The 23,047-nt window shown below is 40.1% G+C and overlaps 2 protein-coding genes across 2 annotated transcripts in view; both read right to left on the reverse strand.

The window, feature by feature from the left end:
• The window catches only part of SLC17A9 (solute carrier family 17 member 9), a 38,927-nt gene extending 36,793 nt beyond the window's left edge, over nucleotides 1-2,134 (reverse strand). The window contains exon 1 of the mRNA XM_042465971.1: nucleotides 1,215-2,134. Within this exon, the coding sequence (XP_042321905.1) occupies nucleotides 1,215-1,372 (158 nt within the window). The 5' untranslated portion in view covers nucleotides 1,373-2,134. The remainder of the gene's footprint in view (nucleotides 1-1,214) is intronic.
• A 10,587-nt stretch (nucleotides 2,135-12,721) lies between these two features.
• On the reverse strand, nucleotides 12,722-20,513 carry GID8 (GID complex subunit 8 homolog). Its single transcript, XM_042465366.1, has 4 exons — nucleotides 19,288-20,513; nucleotides 17,914-18,110; nucleotides 16,449-16,646; nucleotides 12,722-15,562 (listed from the first exon to the last, which is right to left on the reverse strand). Exons 1-4 carry the CDS (start codon nucleotides 19,403-19,405, stop codon nucleotides 15,389-15,391), a joined length of 687 nt encoding a protein of 228 aa, XP_042321300.1. The 5' UTR covers nucleotides 19,406-20,513; the 3' UTR covers nucleotides 12,722-15,388.
• Nucleotides 20,514-23,047: the final 2,534 nt, after the last annotated feature.

The raw sequence follows: 23,047 nt of genomic DNA on the forward strand, positions 1-23,047 counted from the left end.
GTGTGGGGTCTCCATTAAGTTGGAGTTGACTTGAAGGCACTTAATGACAATGTGCCAACTAAAATGGACACTTTTCGTATCTAATAAAGCTTACAGGAAGGTGGACTTGAAGCCTGGAGGATCTACTGTTTATTTTACAAAGTGCCAAGTCAGAATCTTGTTGGGATCTTGCGTCTTTGTGAGAGGATTCATGCCTGTGGTAATTAAAATTGGAAATTTCCACAACATACACATCAGTCCCATTGTGCGGTGGGACACTGACTACTCTCAGTGTTAGGTCATCATAACTTAGAAATGACTTGAAGGCACACAACAACAACAAAAAAGAGTGGGGTAGTAATTTTGTTGTTTCTTGTTTTGTTGCTGTATGTGTTCAAGTCATTTCCAACTTATGGCAACCTTAAGGCAAATCTATCACAGGATTTTCTCAGCACGATGTGTTCATAGAAGGTTTGCCATTGCCTTCCTCTGAAGCTGAGAGAGTGTGACTTGCTCAAGGTCACCCAGTGGGTTTTCATGGACTAGGAAGGATTTGAACCCTGGTCTCCAGAGCCATGGTTCAAACAATCAGACCACTACACTGCACTGGCTTTCCAATTTTGTTGCTGTTGTGCTTAATTAATTGAGAGGCAGAAATCCTTGACTATATACCGCAACTTATCCAGAGTTTAGTGCATTGAGACCAACTTACCTTTCTGCCTCCATTTGTTCTAGCTCAGTTTTTTCCTGAATGCTATAAATTTTAAGGTGTCACAATGTTTTTTGCTGCTTTATCTATCACAGCATAAATCACGAAGGCTCTTTACATTGATATTTAAGTTCTTACACTTCGCAACAGTACTGGTAACTGGTAATAACATTTTGTCACGTAATGTGAAATAAACAGGGGGGAAACAGGTTGAGTCCCCCCCCCATCATATTTGAAATCTAATAAATAAAGAAGATAAAAGAAAGATGAAGACCAAAACTGCCTTTAAATCCCAGATTCCTGAGAGATCTGAGTTGGCGAGAAAGAAGATTGTTGCACAAGCTTTCATAAACTCTGCTTCATCAGACTGAAGCTGTGAAAGTTTGTGTTTCAATCTTCTTTCTATCCAGTTAGTCTCAAAGGTGCTTCCAGATGCATCTAACGACTGATACAGACTAATATGACAGTCTGTGAATGCATTTACCAGATGTGAAAGTTTGCCTTCAGGAACGGCACAGAAGCTCACCTGGACCAAAAAGCATCAGGTGCACCATCCTTTTTCATGCTGTCCTCATGCTGATGCACACATCGAGTGGGCGGCAGAAGCTGGTACTTGTGATGGTGGAGAGAGAGCAGGTCATTCCCATACACCTGGGCTCCATTCTTGCTGATGCCCAAGGCCATTCAACTTTTGATTTTTAAAAAATCTGAATAAATGCAAGGCCAAAAAGTCCAAAGAAAATGGGGGAGAGGGTTGCAGAAACAAAACAAAACAAAATATTTATTTTTAAAAAATCTAAATCAATGCAAGGCAAAAAATCTCTTGTTGGCCCTACCAAAAACCCATAAGGAAATGGGGTAGGGACCACACTAAGTCCAAAGAAAAGGGGGCAGTGGGTTGTAAATGAAACTTTAATTTAAAAAAAATCAGGATCAATACATGGCTAAAACTCTCTTGTTGGTCCTACCAAAAAACCTACAAAGAAAAGAGGCAGGGACCACTCCAAATAAAACAGAGGAGTGGGTTGCAAAAGAAACTTTTAAGTTAAAAAAAAACCCAATCTGAATTAATGCAAGGCCAAAAATCTCCAGTTGATCCTACCAAAAACCTGCAAAGAAATGGGGTCAGGGCCACTCCAGACCCAAAGAAAATAGAAGAGGGTTGCAAAAGAGATGGGTTGAAAATGTCCAGCCTCCACTGGATGCCTGTAAGAATAAGAATAATAAAAAGGGGGAATGGGATGCTGATTTGGTTTTTAAAAGAGGGGGACCCCAGGAGCAAAAGCATCCAGCCTTTCTGTGGTCAGATGAAGTCGAATGGGACAGATCTGAGCCCTGAGAGTCCCCGAGCTGAGAAGCCCAAGCTGCCTGCGAGGAATGGCATCTCTCTCTCTCTCTCTCTCTCTCTCTCTTTCTGTCTTCTTTGCAAGAAACTCCAAGTCCACGTGTCACTTTCGCAGCCTCTCTTCCTGCCTGGGTCTTTTTCCAGGAAGTCTCGCAGCTGCAAGTGAAGCAGACCAAGGTTTAGGGGGTTTGTTGTTTTATTTTTGGAAGGGAGAGGGGAGAAAGGCGGAGAAATGAAGGCAGGCAACAAAAAGGAGACGACCTCCTCCTGCCCAAAGAGATCGGACCGCGATCATCGCGGTTCAAGTAGAAGGATGCTGCCAGGTAGAGCTCAAGTAATGGAGATTTCTCTGCAAAGAGAGGCATTTTTCTCTCCCCGTTGAAACCATGGGAGCTGGAAGCTGCTAGAAAGCTGCTGCTTTTCTTGATGCACCAAGAAATATAGCATACATATACTATATAGAAAATATATAGGAGAGAGAGAGAGAGAGCGAAAGAAGAAGATAGATAGATAGATAGATAGATAGATAGATAGATAAGGTAGCATCAAGAAATTCTCTCTATATATATGTGTGTGTGCGTGTGTGTGTGTGTGTTATATATGGATCCAAGGCTGCAATAAACTCGGGGAGGAAAGACAACATGAAGAAAAGGTAGCATGAAGAAATATAGGGTATTTAGCCACTACCCTGGTGCATTGGAAAACAATACTTTCCAGTCCTCTACATCGGATAGCTTGAGAAGCACTGGCCTAGAGCTTTGCTCTGGTTCCACAACAAACTACAATTTCCAGAATTCCTTAGCATGGCGCCATGGTAGTTAAAACAGTGTAAAACTGGATTATTTCTGCAGTGTGGATGCCACCTGGCTTGGAAGAAGTCAACAGAATGGCTGGCCAAAGTCCAGTCAAGGCTGGTTTCAGTTTCTCTCTTCTATACCCTTGAGCCACCAAAGGGTAGACTCCTAATGATAAGTTTGCCTTAGGGTCGCCATAAGATGGAAATTACTGGAAAGCACACAACAACAGGAACAATGGGTGCAAGCTACAAGAAAAGAGATTCCACCTAAACATTAGGGAGAAACTTCCTGACATAAGAGCTTGGATTGTCCTCAGATTGTGGTGAAATCTCCTTTTTTGGAAGTCTTTAAAGAGAGGCTGGAAGGCCATCTGTTGGGGTGCTCTGATGGTGAGTTCCTGCACGGCAGAATGGGGTTGGACTGGATGACTCCTGTGGCCTCTTCCAACTCTACGATTCTATGATTCCAACTTGGACTTCCCTCCCATAAATCACCAGTCCACAGCCCACTACAATTTCTAAGGTACTTAGTGCCTGTCTACCCTACAGAATTAAATTGATTTAATCCTCAGTCCCATTCTTTTCAGGGTGTCTTCAGAATAGCTCACCAAACTACAAACCCCAGGATTCCATAGAACATAATGATAAAGTCATGGCTACTAAAGTGGTACCAAATTGCAGTACACAATGTCACAAGATTCAAATAGCCAGAATTTTTTTAAACTAGATCCAACAATAAGAATAGTGTGGCCGCTTTTTTTGTCTTTTAGCCACATTCTCTGTGAAAAGTCAAAGAGGTGGACTAAGATAAAAATCAAAGAGGTGGACGAAGATAACAAGCTGCCTTTTTTTCATATGAACCTTTAACACACATCAGCCTGCTTTACAACACTGAATCATACAATAGGCGGTAATGATACCGTGGCGTGAGTGTTTTATTTTCCAGTTCCTTGTTTAGTATTTGAAAGAGAACCCTGCCTCTATACTTGGTCCCAGAAAAGCTATGGACTTGCTATTCATTTTCCTTGTTTTAAATAGTGAAGGATTAGACTGGCCACATTTTGCCACAGGTAAAACTGACAACTGTGGGCACAGGTAAGTACGTTTCTACTTTACAGCCTTCCAAACCAACCTTCCAAGATAGCAGGACCCACAGAACCTTCTTCTTTTTACCAGGTTAAACTGGGATTTCCTCTTGAGCAAATGTGTGCTTGGTCGCAACCAGTGCATTACTATAGTTTACCTGAAGGCATTAGATTGCTGTAAATATTCATGTATAAGTCCAGAAATTTGGGTCAAATAATTGACCCCAAAAACTAGCCGGGAACTTCTGTTATTAAGAAATGGCTGCTCCATGAACGCTTCGTCACTGGGAGAGGTGCGGGGACACACTTCAGTGAGTGCAACCGGCTACCACACCTCCACACTTCTGAAGTGTTTAGCCAATGATTTTAGCGCGGTAAACCTCCATGAGATAATCCCCTACAAAAGGCCAACTCTAGTTAGTATTTGGATGGGAGACTGCCAACAAATACCAGGTGCTGTAGGCTACATTTCAGAGGAACAAACTGAGAAGACAGCTTCTGAGTGTTCCTTGCCTAAGAAAACCCTATGAAATTCATGGGGACACCATAAGTCAACAGGCAACTTGAAGATACATACACACAATATACCAAGGACCAGCACTAAATCTGTTCACATTGAGTACAGTTGTTTCTTTCTTTCCTGGGACCTTGCCAAGTCCAAGGATTATCATTCTGAGTAGCACTGCTGTAGGCCGTATTTCAAAGGACTGCAATGGCAAGCCACCTTCCATAAGTACACTCTGTGAAATTTATGGGGTTACCATAAGTTGACAGGCAACTTGATGGCACATGCACATGTACACGTACACAGCAGGGGAGAGAGAGGGAATGAGAACATATTTCCCTGTTTGGAAATTAAGTAAAAAGTCCTAAATGGGCTGTTCTCTGATCAAGTTGAAATGAGATAATTATTCCTTCTCATTTACTTAGGGAGCCAGGCTCAGGAACATTTAATCTAGCTTGCTTGCTTTTGGCCAAAAAGTGGATGGAGAGCAGACTGGAGCCTTGGTTCTGCTATAACTGTAAGGGAAGGAGAAGGCTAAGTCCCTATAGCAAGAATCCCTATTTATATTATATTATTTTATGTTATGTTATATTAGAGTCCCTATACCAAGAGAAAAGTGGGATATAAATAAATAAAAATAGTAATAGCAGTAAGTATATAGACTCCCGGGATAGTCCTTGTAAGTTGCAGCAACCAATCAATTAATCATTGGAACTTAGAGCACCAGCACAGTATGCTGGAGCTCTACTGGCTGATCTGGAGATTTGCACAGTGCAAATCTTACATCTTGCCTGGTGCTAGACCCCACAAAACTGAAGCATGTGCACCCTCACCACCCACCTAAAGATGACCCACATAAAACTGGACTCAGGGACAGACCCTGAGATCTGGCCACCTTAGATGCAAACTTCCCCACCCAAACCCAGGTAAATATTGCCTGCAGCTTCCCCTTGGTTTCCTTACCAGCTGCAGGTTGCAGTAACCCTGTAGTCTCTGTTGGAGACTAATAGCCACCTGCTATTAACATTTCCTCCCAGCATAGCATCACTCTAAAGCACTTGAGAAAATTTAAAATGGCAGATGCTTTGCATATCCTGGTTCCTCAGTGACACTGCTTTTGTCAAGATAATTCACAGTTCTCAGTCACTCAATTCCTTTTCTAAAGAAAAAAAGTTATTTCAAGCATAAGAACAGGCAGATTAGAGGAGAGAAAGCATTTAAATGGGGAACTGTGCCCCCTAGAGGTATCTGGGGGCACACCTTGCTATTTTTACACCAATGGGGGGGTTGGAATGGGGGGTACACTAGAAAGCCCACAGACCACATTTTACTTGGAGGATCATGTATGGTATAGGTACACAGGAAAGCCAAAATTGCAATCTATACATAAAATCAAGAAAGGAAGGCTGGTTTATTTCCACAAAGGGCACCATATGAGCTTAACTAGCCCAGGGGTCTGACCATATTCCTGTTTAGTTACAAGTAGGTTCAACACAGCAGTGCAACTTGGCTTCCTTTATGCTACTTGAGACCCCATGTGAATGCTATTAGTACATGCAGGACAGAAAAGAAAATGAACACAATCTTTCCCTTTTTAAAAAAATCTTATTTATGCTTCTGAAAACCAGCATGGTATAGTGCAGTGATGGTGAACCTTTTCGAGGCTGAGTGCCCAAACTGCAACCCAAAACCCATTTATTTATTGCAAAGTGCCATGTCCCTCTGGCTTTCTAGTAACAAACTCTGGCAAACTTGTGCTGGGACGATGGCACATGTGCCACAGAGAGGGCTCTGAGTGCCACCTCTGGCACGCGTGCCATAGGTTCGCCATCACTGGTATAGTGGTTCGAGGCCTTGGACTATGACTGTAGAGACCATGACTTGAATCCCTGCTCAGCATGGGTGACCCGGGCATGTTACGTTCTCTCAGTCTCAAAGTAAGGCAAAGGCTGAGCAATGGGTGGTCCTGGGCATGTCACACTCTCTCAGCCTCAGAGGAGCAAAGGTAACACCCTCGAACAAATGTTTCCCAGAAAACCTGTGATAGGTTTTCCTTAGGGTCACCGAAAGATGGAATGACTTGAAGGCACACAACAATATGCTTCAGGCTGATATCTGAAAGGATAAACTTGTATTCTTTGTACAAAAGTGATAATGGAAATCCATCTTGAGCCTCTGGTTTATGATATGGGAACAAGATGCAAGACTGAACACAGAAAAGAGACTCAATGTACCTTGCTCCCGAAAATATAGACCTTGTCTTCCTGTTAAACAAGAAAGAGATAGAAGACCATAATCTTATTCTGAGGAAACAAATTGTTTAAACCACAGTGAAGTAACTACCTTACATGAAATAAAGTACCATTGCACACTGAGAAGTCCAAGAGAGTTTTTTCTTTAATATAAAAGTATTTATCTAGGCTCCACCTGAAATAGGTCTACAGCAGCTGTGAGCAAAGTGTTTCCTAGAAGCCACATGTAACTTGCACCATTTCCCTTGTTAAAAAAAGATCACTCCTGGGCCTAAAATTGCCAAAGGGGCAAAAACATAGCAAAATGCCCTGGAGGGAATTTGGAGGTTGAAAATTGATTTTGGTTTAAGGGAGTACAGCCTTCCAAATTCCTTGGGGTCTTAAGCACCCTCACTGTTCCACCCCTGTTTGGTGTATGGAACATATAGGAATATATATATATATTATATATATATTATAATATATATATATATATATATATATGAATTTCTCAAAAGGTAATGTACTTCACAAAATACTGTCCCTGATTTCTTCATCTTCAGCTCTCTTAATCTTAACTGAAACCATTATTCCAACCTACTGGAATAGGAAAAGAGGCAACAACAGAAGTTCATTGCAGAGTATGTTTGGAACTAAGGGTACAGTGAAAGTGGACTTTTTTTTAACTATTGCTTCTGAGCTAAAATGTCAACACAATCTTTAACTAAGCATAGATTTTTTAAAAAATAAATGGGCTGAGCCCACTCTATAATAGAGCCTGTTACACATCAGATCTAAACACATTTATCCTAGCAAATATTGGCTTTATCAAAGCCATCTGGGTCTGTTAATATGCATGCAACCTGATTGCAGAGTTGTCAGGTGGCAAACTCATTGCTGAAATGTCACCTCTCCCACACCAGATACCTCCGGCAAGCCTATTCTTGCATCCTCACGGGGCAGTTTGACACAGGCCTAATCTTTCCCTACTCTGTTACAAAAGTACTACAGTCCACAGGCGAACATAATTGCTAAGGGGGACAAGAACTCAACATCCTGAAAAATCTGTTATTGTTTTTTTAAACGCATAGCCCTTAACAGCAGCCAATGTGTCATGTGATGTGTGGATACCTGCTGATCTCAGACGGCGGAAGATTGCTGTTGTTTTGGGAGCTATGCAATACCCATGTCTTTCCCCAGTACTAGGCAAATTAAGTAGAACTGCCAATTGTTTTAAAGCTTTATTAGCATATGCTCTATAGATGTATGCAATGGAGCTTATTCCCCATAGGTATAGTGTTAGATCCTTTCACTCATGCCATATTTTAATCCATTCATTGAAAGCACATGCGAGAAATTCTTTTTTGAACCAAAGCAATATTCGATTAGTTCAGTATTACTCAAGAGAGGGTCCTTGGACTGGTGGAGTTGCCTAAGCCATGACTGAAATTCCCCAGTTTCCAAGAAAGAAAGTGTGTGTGGGGGGGGGGGTAGTTGGGAGTCAGTAAGCACAACTAGCACACCTCCTCATCCTGGAGAGAAGTGACCATTCGGGTGCCACAGGGTTCTGTCCTGGCCCAGTGCTATTCAACATCTTTATCAGTGATCTGGAAGATAGAATAGAGGGCAAGCTTATCAATTTGCAGATGACACCAAATTAGGAGGAGCAGCTAATACCTCAGGGAAAGGATCAAAATTCAAAATGACCTTAATGGATTAGAAGCTGGGCCAAAACTACAAAATGAACTTCACATGAGAAATGCTTGATACTACATTCGGGCAGTAAAAATGAAATGCACAGATACTGGATGGGTGACACCTGGCTTCATAGCAGTACATGTAAAGGGGATCTAAGAGTCTTAGTGGACCACAGGCTAAACATGAGTCACAATGTGATGCGACAGTTACAAAAGACCTATTCTAGGATGCATCAATAGGAAATATGGTGTCTAGATCGGGGAGTAATAGTGCCACTCTATTCTGCTTTGGTCAGACCTCACTGGATACTGTGTCCAGTTTTCGGCACTACAATTCAAAGAGGATGTTGACTAATGGGCATATCCAGGAGAGGGCATTCAAAATGATGAAAGATCTGGAAACCATAACCTATAAGGAGTGGCTTAGGGAGCTTGGTTACGTTTAGCCTGAAGAGAAGGTTAAGTGGTGACATGATGTCATGTTTAAATATGTGAAGGGATGTCATATTTTAGGATGGAGCGAGGCTGCTTTCTGTTGATTCAGAGACTAGTCACAGAGCAATGGGTTCAAGCTTCAGAGATAGAGATTCCACCTAAATGTTACGAGGAACTTCCTGACAGAGCTGTTCAACAGTGGAACACACTCCTTTGGAATGTGATGAGTCTCCTCCTTTGGAGGTTTTCAAACAGAGGCTGGAAGGCCATGTCCAGAGTGCTGTGACTGTGTGTTCCTACAGGGCAGTGGGTTGGACAGGATGGCCCTTGTGGTTTCTTCTAATTCTCATAATTCAATCAAAGCCCTGCTGGTTCCCTACCTTGGATAGCTTACAAGCGTTGCTTAAAACTGAACCCAGACTGTCCAATACTGATTCTTTCTTCCTCTGTCAGACTTTCTAGAAAAGTTTGGGTGCAGGCAGAAGGCACTGCAAGAAATGAGTACTGACAAAACTTACCTCCCACCTTCTTGCAAGAACCTTTACTATATCAGATCTCTTCTGTGAACAGAAATATCCCTTCAGTCATATATGGTCATGTCTGGATTTAGCCCACTGTTTTTAAAATGCTATGTACGTACTCCAGCCAGTATTTCTTCTTAGGAGGGTTTCCTTCCTTCCTTAGAGACAGAAAAGGGTGTATCTTCTTAACATGATGCTTGTCATCTGTATCATAGTACGGTATACTTCAGTTAACAAAGTCATTATGTTCCTAGGCATTAAGTCTTTTAACAGAAAATGTGGTGCCAAAGGCAGAAAATATCAAGAGAGAAATTCTTACACCACAAAAAAGAGAGCAGCTCAATCGTTCTGGCCTCTAAGGGAGAGAGAAGGCTGGCCCAGTACCATCAGGACTGGCCTGAAGAAGAGGCTCCTCCCTCCAACTGTCACCTTTCGGCCTCTGAGGGGAGAGAAGGCTGGGGCCATACCATCAGGGGCTGGCCTGAAGAAGGAGGCTCCTCCCTCCCTAACTGTCACCTTTCGGCCTCTGAGGGAGAGAGAAGGCTGGCCCAGTACCATCAGGGCTGGCCTGAAGAAGGAGGCTCCTCCCTCCTAACTGTCACCTTTCGGCTCTGGGAGAGAGAAGGCTGGCCCAGTCCATCAGGGACAGCCTGAAGACAGAGGCTCCTCCCTCCCTAACTGTCATCGTTCGCCTCTGAGGAGAGAGAGAAGGCTGGCCCAGTACCATCAGGGACTAGCCTGAAGACAGAGGCTCCTCCCTCCCTAACTGTCATCGTTCGGCCTCTGAGGGAGAGAGGAGGCTGGCCCAGTACCATCAGGGGCTGGCCTGAAGAAGGAGGCTCCTCCCTCCCTAACTGTCACCTTTCGGGCTCTGGGAGAGAGAAGGCTAGCCCAGTACCATCAGGACTAGCCTGAAGACAGAGGCTCCTCCCTCCCTAACTGTCATCGTTCGGCCTCTGAGGGAGAGAGAAGGCTGGCCCAGTACCATCAGGGACTAGCCTGAAGGAAAGAGGCTCCTCCCTCCCTAACTGTCATCGTCTGAGGGAGAGAGAAGGCTGGCCCAGTACCATCAGCGGCTGGCGTGAAGAAGGAGGCTCCTCCCTCCCTAACTGTCATCGTTCGGCCTCTGAGGGAGAGAGAAGGTTGGCCCAGCTCCATCAGGGCTAGCCTGAAGAAGAAGAGCCCTCCCTCCGGTCCATCTGCCTTGGTCCAGGCCTCAGAGGGAGAGAAGAATACTGGACCTGATTCCCTCCCCCCCCTCACCATTCCCTTCTCCTTTTGTGTCGTGTCTTTTAGATTGTAAGCCTGTGGGCAGGGAACTGTTATCCCCTCTATTGTAAACCGCTCGGATTCCCAGTGATTGGGCGGTATATAAATAAAACCTATTATTATTATTATTATTATTAATCCAAAACTAGTAAGCAATAATGAAATGAAAGAACTAGGTTGAGTAAGCTTTGTAAGTTTAAAAAAAAACTGAAGCTTGAAAGCTTTTTCCAAAGTGCATTCAGGGATAATTTTTAATTTCTTTAATTGGTCTCCATTTTGGTTTACAGACTGATACTTTTTTTAACATATTAGGGGTAGCTCGTGAGACAGGTTTATCCCCCCCCCCTTTCTCTTTATTCTGCTGTTCAGGCATGCTCAGTAAGGGATTCTGGAGGCAGCTGCACTTTGCCTTGCCTATTGTAGGCAGGCACAGATGGCTACCATAGATTTGGCTTGATTAGAATCCCATATTTTCCCTGCTCAAGCTTTTTTGTTCTTAACTGCCCTTGAGTCAATTTTGACCCATGGAGACCCTGTGGATGAGATACCTCCAAGACTCCCTGGCCTCCACTGTTCTGCTTAGTTCCTCGAAACTCATACCTGTGGTCTCCTTAAGAGTCCATCCAACTAGCACATTTCTGCTTCCCTTCAATTTTCCCAGTATTATTCTTTTATGCCTTCTCATGCGTCCAAAGTATGACAGCCTGATTTTTGTCATCTTGGCTTCCAGGGAGCTTTCTGGCTTGATCTGCTCCAGGACCCATTTGTTTGTCTTTTTGGCTATCCATAGTATCTCAGTACTTTTTTCCAGCACATCTGAAATTAATTGACTTTCTTCCGATCTTCTTTAACTGTTCAGCTCTCACATCCATACAGGGTAACAAGGAATATAATGTACGATCCTAACTTTTGCACCTCAGTTGAATATCTTTGCATTTTAGAATATTTTCTAGTTCTTTCATACCCACTCTCCCGATACTTAATATTCTGATTTCTTGGCTGCTGTTCCTGTTTCTATCAATCTTTGATCTCAAGTGTGAGAACTCTTGTATTGTACTACTATTTCTTCATTGTCTAGGTTGAATTTATGTAGATTCTCAAAGGTCATTATTTTTATTTTCTTTATGTTCAAAAGTAGTCCTGCCTTTGCACTTTCTTTCTTGATCTTCCTTAGTTGTTGTTCTCTGCTAGTATATCTTAGATGGTTAATATTCCTTCCTCCTAGTTTCACTCTTCCTTCTGTGTGTCCAAGCCTACTTTTCTTACATGTTCTACATATATGTCAAACAGGTAGGGAGATAAGATGCAACCTTGTGTGACCCCTTTGCCAATTGGGGTCAAGCTTTATTGTATTGTTTATTGCAGACATGCTGCTATAACCGAGTGTCAATGTCTCTGTTTCTTCAGTCCCTCTTCACTATCTTCCCAATGCCAATACTGCTAGTTTCCAGATAGTTGGAGCAAAAGGGGGGGGGGGAATTGAGGGGGCTGGGCAGGTGTAGAGAGGTATGCCTCTACTTACTTTAACATTAAAGCCTGTAATCCCTCCAACTAGAATAGCCCTGTTACACCTATTTAATTTACGTTAACTTTTGATTTACCAGTTTCCTAATAATTGAAGGTGGGGCTAACAACTGGATTTGAATCTATTTTTTAAAAGTCTGACTTAATTAATTTGTATCGTTTACAATTTTTCTAAAAAAAGGAATTCAACAATCACTGCAAAAACAGGTGGCACAGGTGGGTTTTGTTGTGTTGTTTCTAATTTATGGTAACCATAAAGAGAGCCTATATGGGATTTTCTTGCCAAGATAAATTTCAGAGGGGGAGTAGGTTTGCCACCCTCTGAGGATGGTAGAGCATTACTTGCCTAAGGTCACCAAGTGGGTTTTCATGGCTAAGCAGAAATTTGAACACTGGTCTCCAGAGGTGTAGTCCAACACTCAAGCACTATCCACCGATACTACTTACAATATGCCAATTTCTTGTTATGGTATAATAGTTGGTGTTTTTTGAGTATACACAGCAATCTGCCTAATAAATAAGGACATGGGAGAATTTCAAAGAAATGTAAGAAGTGAGCAAGACAAATACTATGCACTATTTATGGTAAGAGGAAAATTTGAAAAAACCAAACAAATGTAAAATATATTGATCAAAGTGGTATTTAATGCTAAGCAGTTTAGAGTGGCAATCTAACATTATGGAGCTAACAAAACTGCAACCGTTCATCCATAGCCACCAAATAAGACATTTCTCATGCATATGACAAATTCACTTATGCTGTGAGGGCTGCACTTTCTGTGTACAATATTTTCATAAGTTATGCTTCACAGCCTCTCTTTTCTGAGAATAATTCATATTGATTATATTATATTTTGTATATGCAAACTATTTTATATACATGTGAATATAAAGATTCCTAAAAGTACCACTGGGACTACACCCTTGAGCTTTCTGTAAAATGCATAGCTTTCTTTCATACCATTTTAAATATTTTCTCTCAAGTTACCCTAAAAACTTTACAGATTAAAGCTGCTTCAGTGTGTGATGTTTTAACAAACCTAAATGAAGTAAATCTAAAGGTTTATATTTAAATCACATATTTGGCTCTTAAATTAATGAATTAAGCAAGCTAAAGAAAGTTCCAGTCATCTATGAACTCATGGAATAAGCACAGTGCTTCAAACACTTAGTAAACTTGTTAAGCAGGGCTGCAGTGCAGTATTTTTGGTGTAGAAAAAAATCCCATTTGTTACACAAATGACCAACTTCACACTGAAAGCTGAAGAAGCTTCACACTTTTTCAAAAGCTTCAGACTGCATTCAGCAGTCAATAATGGGAAGAAAAACTGGTCATATTTGAAGAAGGGCTTAGACCCATTTCACTTTCACTGCTTCACTTTGTCCATAAAACAAAACAAAAAATCAGTCAGTTAAAACAGCTGAATTGTTTGGAAACAGGAACTAAAGCTAACTCATGACACAAAAATAGTGATGATCACCCTCATGTGGTCACTTCTGCAGCAATTCAAAACCTTGAGGTGTCAGAGCTATCTGCAGGTAGACTGTAGAAAGGTGAACATCCAGCAAGTCAGCTTGTCTTTGAACAAGTGTATTCCAATAGGTCACATACCATCTTGCCCAGAAAATCAAACCACATACAGCACAATCAATATTCACAGCAGTTATTGATGGGAATGAGCACAATCACCCAGAAATTCCTCTCAAGTAACATCCATTTGCTTTATGTGGCTTACTTGAAAGACTTTCCTGCTGAACTGTGTCCAAAGATTACTCCCAAATCTCAGTCACAGAGGCAAAAACAAACCTTGCCAGAAGTCAAATACTGTTATTCTTTAGGTCTACCATCTGTTCAACAAGTTTAGTTTATCACTGAAGTATCCATTGTGATATTCTATTGGCTCTGCAAATCAGCAGAGAAGTACTTTTACATAAGGGAGGTGTGCAATTGCTTGCACAGCTGGCAGTCAATTATAACATTACATACAGCTTTGCTACTGCGCTCATTAGTTGCCTCAGTAGCTCTGCATACACCTTAACTGAATGGGTGTTTAGCATGACACTCTTGAAGCTAGCATGGAGAGTGCTTAATACTATCAACTGGACAAGTGACTGATACTTTTATGACATTCATATACACTATGTACCATCCTATACCCTAGAAGAAGACTGCAATGTAGCAATTTAACAAACATAACCTCATGGAATTACAGGGCCTTTAACTTGGGTAGAAATAAACCCTAACACATCAGGGTAATTACAACACCCCATGATCAATATGGGAATCCAACAAGGAAGATTTGTAGAAACCAGAGTCCTATTTATCCAAGATAAGAAACTGCCAAAATGGCGCCATCATAAATTATAGGCCCAACACATGTAAGCTTTCCAGTGTATCTGCTTCAAGACAGGTATTTTCTTCTGGTAGAGATGGCTCTAGCCCACAATAGTACGGTCTGTGTCCTTTATACCACCCACACATATACTGTTGAGTTTAAGGCTGTAGCTGTCACTTCAAGCAGTAATATTACTGAAGCCAGTATTCAAAAATAGAGAGGGGGGGGGGGAATAAAACCCAGATGAAAGAAAACCTAACTACAAAGTGATTTCATGTCTCATTTCAACTATTTTGGTCACTCTGGAAAATTACAAAAGGAAATGCCTTTATTGTCAGCAATATCTGTGAAAGAACTAGGCCCATCATGAATATAACATTCAGCCCCATATAAATAAGTCACCAAGGTGTGAAAAGCAAGGGAAAATATCTTCAATTACAGCTTACAAGCTTTCTATGCTATATTCTATGCAGAAAAAAAACATTGCCATGAGGTTTACAAAATGATCACTTCAACCAATTGCTAGTTTATAAATAGGGAATGCATGTTTGGCTATAAATTAACACAGAAAATAGTCAATGTTCAAGTGAGAGACAGGTTACGTTTAACTTGCCAAGAGCTTCAATGTTAATTCACTGACCACCAAAATGTTTTAGCAGCCAGACATTATAAACCTGCAGCACAGTATTTAAAAAAAGAGGTCTTTTGCTAAAATGTATGACAGTGCATAGCCAAAGTCAGATGGTCAAAGTGATATACAATGCTTTTCAATGCCAAATTGCTGCATTTAAAAAGGGACCCATCTCCCTTTAAGTATGCTTTCCAAGAAAGAAAAGAAAAAAGAACACACAACCAAATTGCAAAGTCCTGAACTGTAGTAAAAATATTTCAGTCACAGACTGATTAAAAGTGTGTACAACTGTGCAGTTCTGAGGTTTAGTGTCCACCTGCACATTTTACTTGGGTTCCTCAATTGTCCCCTTGCTGAGGTCTGTCATTTTTGGGTATTTTACTTTCTTCTGGTCCAGCTCATTCTGAGCCCACAGTAGTAATTTCAATAATTTAGCCAACTTGGGTGTTGACTCGCGATTTTCATAGTCTAGAACAGCTTGGTTAACTTCACTCCATACCTGGAAAGAGAAACAATTAGGTTAGTACCATATAAGCTTATGTTAGAAAGTTAAAATCATATAAGAGCATTGGGACTTTGATCTAAAGGACCAATTTCCCCTCAATCATGATGCTGAGATTGCTCTTTCTACAAAATAGTATTTAAACTATTGTTACATAGCCTGTAATGCATTTTGTAATTTACAACTAAGAAGTCTTAGGCTAAGTCTGAAGGATTAGGTCATGCATTAAGTCATGCAGAGGCACTAAGTGCTTATATCCTACCCTTAAAACTCCTTTCCTTAAAGCAGGGATTAGATATGAAGGTTTGTGAATTGAATAAAATGAGTAAATCACTGACATGAAAGTCAATATAATCACAACTTTAATATATGTATCTTTTTAAGAAATGAAGTGAGAAAGAACTTACACATTCTATAACAGCGGCAAAAACAGTGAGGCTATTTTCCATGTCAATCCTTATTAGAGCAACAAAGAACCAAAGTAGCTTAAAAACCTTTGCCTCACCAAGATTTATCCCTGTCAACTTATTAACTGGTTGATTCACCTAGTGAGTTAATGGTTTCTACATGTAACATCCTATTGAATTCCACAAACTCTGAACACAAGACAATCCAGTTAGGCATATCAAAAGCAGGCTACAAACGTTAAGAAAAACTAAAACTAGATTTACTATGTAAGGTATTAAAAACAAAGCAAGTTACGGTCTTTATAATATCATAAAGATACTGTAATATCATAAAGACAATTCTTATGGTGTCTTTGCAGGAGTCATAGAATCACAGAATCGTAGAGTTGGAAGAGACCACAAGGGCCATCCAGTCCAACCCCCTTGAGAGTCATGAGCTATCTAGTTCTAAACTGCACAAGAAATAAGACCATTACTTTCTGTCTCTGCATCATGTTAAGCAGGTCTCCAAAAGGTGATTCCTCGGGGTTATCAAAAGCAAGGAGTGCAAGAGTGCGCTCCATTTCTGTCAGGCATTCCCGGCTCTCCTCTCCTTGTTCTGCTAGCTGCGTCTGAGCAAATTCCAGTGCAGCTTCTGTTTCACGCTGCCGAATCAACTCAATTAAATGTTGTTGCTGTGCAAAGGAAACACAACCATTTAAATAAAGCATGCATCTGCGGAAGTAGGTTCAAATCTACAAAAGTTCATGCTACCAACTTCTCTCTTTCAGTTAGCTTCAAAGGTGCTACAAGATCCCTTTGCATAAACAGACACCAGCAAAAAACTTCAGTACAGTACAGTGGATTTCTTTCACACATTAAAAACTCATACAGTTATAAAATGATGCCTCTTAAGAATTCAAGTTCACCAAGTCAAAGTTTTTAAAATAGCAAAGAGTGGCTATTCACCTGGTCAAAGTTCCAAGGGACAGATTTGAAATAAAACTGCATCATTCATTTTGGAGCCATAGGGTTCACGAAAGGAGATTTGGGAATATAACCTCCTGGATGCAAAATCTATGAATTTATCATTCTAAGTCTGACTCACTTTTCCTACTCCAGAGACAGTAAATTTAAAAATTCAAGGGAATGGTTCAAGAAACACCTACAAATAAGTTGGCATTCATTACTTTAAAGGTCTCTGAAGGTTTCACAAAGGACCGGGTGAGGACTCTCTCATCCTTCAGTAGAATAGATGAAATAAATGTATTGTTTTGATTTTTTACACTGAATAAATCTTTAATTTTAAAAAAATGAAATAGTAACTTTTGTCCTACTTTTTTGAAAAAAATAATTGTTACAATTACATTTTCACACAAACAAGCCACACCTTCAGTTATACCCTCAAAAACACACTAGTGTAAACACAGTTAAGGACAGCAAGAAAAGGGATAGGCCATACAGTTTGTGAACCACGCTAAGTATAAACCAGGTCAAACAATGTTTAAAACGCATACCCTATACAGTGGTACCCCGGGATACGAAATCACAGCGTTACGAAATTTCCGGGATATGAAAAAATTAAATAGGAAAAAACTGTTCCGGGTTACGTTTTTTTTTTCGGCTTACGAAAAAAATTTTGGTGCTTTTCGGCGCTTTTTCGCACGAAATCGCGGCTTTCAGCGCTAGCGGCTATGGCTTTTTCGGGTTGCGAAATCTTTCGGGTTACGAACGGCGCCGCGGAACGAATTAAATTCGTAACCCGGGGTACCACTGTACTAAACTATATTTAAAAAAACAAATAAAACTGCTTTTTAGTACAACACCATTGTTTTAAAATTCTAATTATTTTTAAATACAATCAGTGCTTGTTTAAATATTTATTTATTTAAACAAGCATTGATTGTACTTAAAACTAATTAGAAGTTATAAAATATGAATAAAATAAAATATGAATCATACCTGTAAATGGAAGTAAAGGTACCGATTTGTGTCTAACAATTCTGGGTGGAGGCTATTGATCAATGCAATTGCTTCCTGAATCTGGCCTTTAAGAATCATCTCTCGAATTTTTATTCTTTCATCCAAGGTTTCTAAATCGACACTGGGCTCAATTCCAGATTCCATTCGAAACTTTTCTGCTGCTTCTTTAAAACCTTCTGAAATTCAAGATGAAAAAAATGACTAATGCAACAAGATTTTTAAAAGTACACACAGACCCCCACCCCCACTACATTTTAGCCAAAGATCTGGGCTTTCTAATAAACTGGGCTTTAAAAAAAACAACTAAGTGACCTTCCAAATTCATTCGGAAGTCCAGGTTTAGTCCCATGACAGCCTGAGCCTTGGAAAACATGTTCCCCAGAGTTTGTCCACCTTTCCTCTAGAGTAGGTGCTGTAACTGAAGGTTTTCAAAGAACCATTTCTGGCCCTGCTACATAGCAATCTGAGTGAGACTGCACATCTCTTCAGCTGGACAATTATACCACTTAGAGAGCCTTGTAAAGTATCTTTTTACCACCCTTTAGACAGGGGTGAGCAACTGTGCAAGACTGAGGGCCAATTTCCTAACACACAATCATCAAGTGCATCAAAGTAACTTGATTTCTTTCCATTTTTCCTTCAAAAAGGAGATCATGTCGCTTTTAGTTACTATATTGAAGGAGAAACATATTTAAAACAAGGAATTTGAAAGGGGTAATAATAATATTTATATATATATATATATATATATATGTATGTATGTATTTTCCCGCCTCTCCAGGTGGATCGAGGTGGGATTACAACCCAATATAATATACAATATACAAATACAAACCACAATAAAAACAGCAATATAGTACAATAGAATATAAAAATAGATAACAATTAAAAACGATACTATCAAAGTGAAAGAGGAGAGAGATGTTCTGTGTAGGGTTCTGCATGGGGCTTTGAGTTCTTTTTACATGTCTGCACGCATGTGGCAGAGCGTTGGGTGCAATTTTTGACCAAATATCACACCAACACTTTAAAAACCTGTATTTTGCCCAGCCCTGTCTTCAATATTGCTAATGCTGAGAAGTTTCAATTGGCAATACTTGAGGGATGAGACCATCAAATTAATCAAGTAAATACATTTTGTGCTTTATCAATCCAAGTAGCCTGACTATTAATATGGGGATAATGAAATGTCTTGTGCTACCATATAGTGAATTTTACTATTACTAATTAATATACATTTGCCATCTATGAAGGAGTGAGAACTAAAATAGCAGTATTGAGAGTTGAAGGTTTGACAGACTCCACAGCACTAATTATACTACTAATAAATTATTTTAATTCCTTGTTGATTACCTGTAACAAGATAGTTCATAATCAAGCGGTTCATGTCAGCTCTCTGGATGTGTAAATTATTGAGTTTTTCCATCCACTCGTCTTTTGTAATTTCATCGGGTTTTTCTGCATAACTCATTCTTCTCCCTCACTAGCAAGGAAAAAAGTAAATACTGAGAAATGACTTTGACAGAAGAACAATATAAAAATACATCATTACTGTTCAACCCAAAGAAGTTCAACCTATCTTAATTTTGGCCCCTACCTACTGCCAAGTTGTGCAGGTCTGGTCTAGATTCATGGATAGGAAGTCCTACTGAAATTCCACGTGGATTTCATTTAGTATCATCCCACCCTCAACCAGAATTTATTCCACACAACTTATTCACATTCTGGACACACAACTACTACACAGCTATAGACTGGATTTATGAAAAGCACCAAATCATATCCAGAATCTAATGAATGATATATATACATATACACACATATGGAAGCTTCCACTCAAAGTACACATAATACAAGTTCTATGATGCAACTACTTCTATTTAGACCCAGCAAACAGAGACTTGCAACTCAAGGATTTCCATCAGACATTAACCCAAGTACAATATTCACCAAAAGAAGTGGAGCAAAAAGGAAAAACAAATTAAAAGGCCAGACTGTACCCAGGATAGCATATTAGAAAAGAGATCTAGAAGGGAATAAAACTGAAACACTGGCACCTGATGTCATCTACCTTTCCAGTCTAAACTACTTAATCCACCTATCAGTGATCTAGTGCCCACCCTGGACAAGGATACACCCATCTCACAAACCTTAATTTGACTGACCTATACAGTACTTGGCTTATGATGCACCACAACTGAAAATATGTACCTGGCAGCTACTGATCATGTAACTGAGAAACAGACCCCGTGTAGTCCAAGAAGAAAACTTTGTGCCCACTCTCATTCTGGTACCTTCATGACAGGTCCTAATACCTGTTTCAGGCAGAGAGGAGGCAAAGCCCTTGTGTCCATCTGCTAACATCCATTTTTGGACAGAAATAAGACTGGGCAAAAAAAGGTAAAATGGCCAAGCACAATTCCCCTAGACAAAAGGAATGATTGGGTTTTTCTAAGGACACTTATTAACACTGTGGCAGAAGTAAGGTTTCTTTCTGGTTCACACCTTATCTTACACCTGTTTGTACACATTACTAATTAAGTAAATTATTATGACATGATTACAATGATCGCTTATTATCCGCTGGGGTTTGGTTCCAGGACCCGCTGTGGATAACAAGATATGTGGATGTTTAAGTCCCATTAAATACGATGGCATAACAAAATAGTGTCCCTTATATAAAATGGAAAATCAAGGTTTGCAATTTGGAATTTATACTATTTTTGAGTATTTTCAAGCTGTGAATACTTGAATCTGTGGATAAAAAATCCGTAGATAAGGAGGGCTGACTGTACACCTCAGATCTGCTTGCATATCTAGGTCTTCTTGCTGTTTTGTCTTGGGAAGATTCACTTTTTTTTTTTAAAGAGTACTGTAGCTTGAAAAATGGGAAAGGGAAGTGTGGGAATGGATGGTTTATTACGAAATGGGAGAATATGAAAAAGTTTATGAAAGTGAACACAGAGAATTTACTTTGTCCTCATACTGGAATTTCAGGTTATCCAGCTAGATCACTGATGGTAGGTCAAAAGAAAATACTTCCTCATTGTTGTTGTGTGCCTTTAAGTCATTTCCATGAGGATCCTAAGGCATATACTTCCTCCCACAATGCATAATAAGCCTGTGAAAATTACTGTCACAGTATGTGGTGTGTTCCTTATCACAAGCAAGTGAAGTGAGGGAGAGATTAACCCATGGTATTCTCAATTCTTCTCCAGCACCACATCTCCATTTTTTTCTATGAGCTTTCTTCACTGTCCAGCTTTCACAAACTATACACATAGAAATGGAAACGTGATAGCATGGACAGCCCTACTTTGTGCTTAATGGCATATTTTTATATTAACAGATCTTGTCTAGTTTCCTACAGGGAGTGAAAAAAGTGATTTTTAAAACACTTTTTTCAGTTTGGGCTACTGGGCTCTGGCTCCATCTGCACTGTGAAAATATGCAGTTGACACCATTTGAGTACTGTAGCTCCATTGTATGGATCTAGGGGTTTTGTAGTTTAACCTTCAGCCTTCGTGCAAAAGTTGTGCCTGGGCCTCAGAAACTACATCCTGGGATTCTGTAGGTGGAGCCATGGCAGTTAAATGGTATTCAACGGCATTATTTTACAATGTTGGATGCAACTTAAGACACAAAATTTGCCTTAATTTAAGAGCTATACATTTCACACAGTAGGGAAGGCAGAAGGGTACCATTTTGCTCAGACATGGTGGATGTGATATCATGTACGTTTAACATCACTTGTGCTTTAGCACCGTTCTTTGGATTGTGGGATTGTTAGTTTTACCAGTCTTAGCCTTCTCTGCCAAGGAGTTCTGGTGCCTGAAAACTGCAGATCCCACGATTCTGTAGTATGGAGTCATAATTAAGTGGTGTGAAACTGCATTTTTTTTTATTGTAGTGCCCTTTGGGTTTTCTTTTGTTTCTCAACTTTGCCTCCTCCCCTTACTGTACAAAAACTTCATATATCAGTCCAAAGGAAAGGTTAGCGAGGCCATACCCAGTGGATGGTTATTATCAAATAATCCCAGTTCAATGTTTTGAATAGGAACACATGTTTATAAAGACATGTTTCAGTTCTGAGTGATGTTTTTATGCTAAATTGTCTAGCTGTCAAGTAAAAAAAGAGGGAAACAAGTGCTTAACTTACCAGTCTCCAGAGCAATTCCTGTTGGTCATTCATAGCTGTGGATTGTTTGGTTCTATTTGTGAAGGTTCCTGATGAGCTCATATAATTGTTGAAATCCTGCAGAGTAATTTATCTAGCACAGTCCATCAGTTTGCTTTTTCTGTTCCGGCGGTTAGCCTTCATTACTTTTCAGGTCAAGCATGATTTGCACAGAGGTGGTTACCAATTATAATTTAAGCAACATGTATTGGGTGGATATCCAGCTTAACAGGTGGACTGTAGTCAAGTCAGAATCAGCAGTTTTTTAAGCTGCAGCAGCAACTAGTAACTGGTTAGAAGGTGGTGAGGCTGTTTGCCACCAACCTTTTTAGTGTGATGCTTAAACTTACATACTTTTAGAACGAGCAGAATTAATATGGACTATAAGAGATGTGTTTTGACCAGATTCATTCTTGCAACAAAGCTACCATAATAGTCATGGTCAGAATTCTGGATTGCCAAGGGGGAAAACAAGGCTTATCTCAGGCCCCTTGGCAGGCAATGAAACTAATAGCCCATTTATGTTTGTGTTTAACTCAGTTCCATTCAGTTAATTGAAACTTTTTTTTTGGTCAGCTAACGTTTCCACCCTCTTTTAGTATGTGGCCTGATTTGAGTAATTTGTTTGCTGGATCCAGGTAGATGTTGCATTTCTATTTATTTTTAGTTCAGGGAATAATTAATTCATTTCCTGTGATAAGTGAAAACGTTTTCTACTTACTTTATCCTTCTTGCCTAAGAAAATATAGGTATCCAGTATATGTTGTACCAATGAAATTCTTTCTGGCTGAAGGTTTTGTCACAAAAGTTTTTTGTATCCCTCTGATATAACATATGGTTGTTTTTGCCCATGTTTGCCCTAATATTTCACAGTCAGAACTGCCGATCAAGTTTTGTTTAACTGTTTGCATTAAGGGCATTCTGGGTTTCTCCCCT

The sequence above is a fragment of the Sceloporus undulatus genome, chromosome 4, assembly GCF_019175285.1.
Source record: "Sceloporus undulatus isolate JIND9_A2432 ecotype Alabama chromosome 4, SceUnd_v1.1, whole genome shotgun sequence".
In the NCBI taxonomy this organism is placed as follows: domain Eukaryota; kingdom Metazoa; phylum Chordata; class Lepidosauria; order Squamata; family Phrynosomatidae; genus Sceloporus; species Sceloporus undulatus.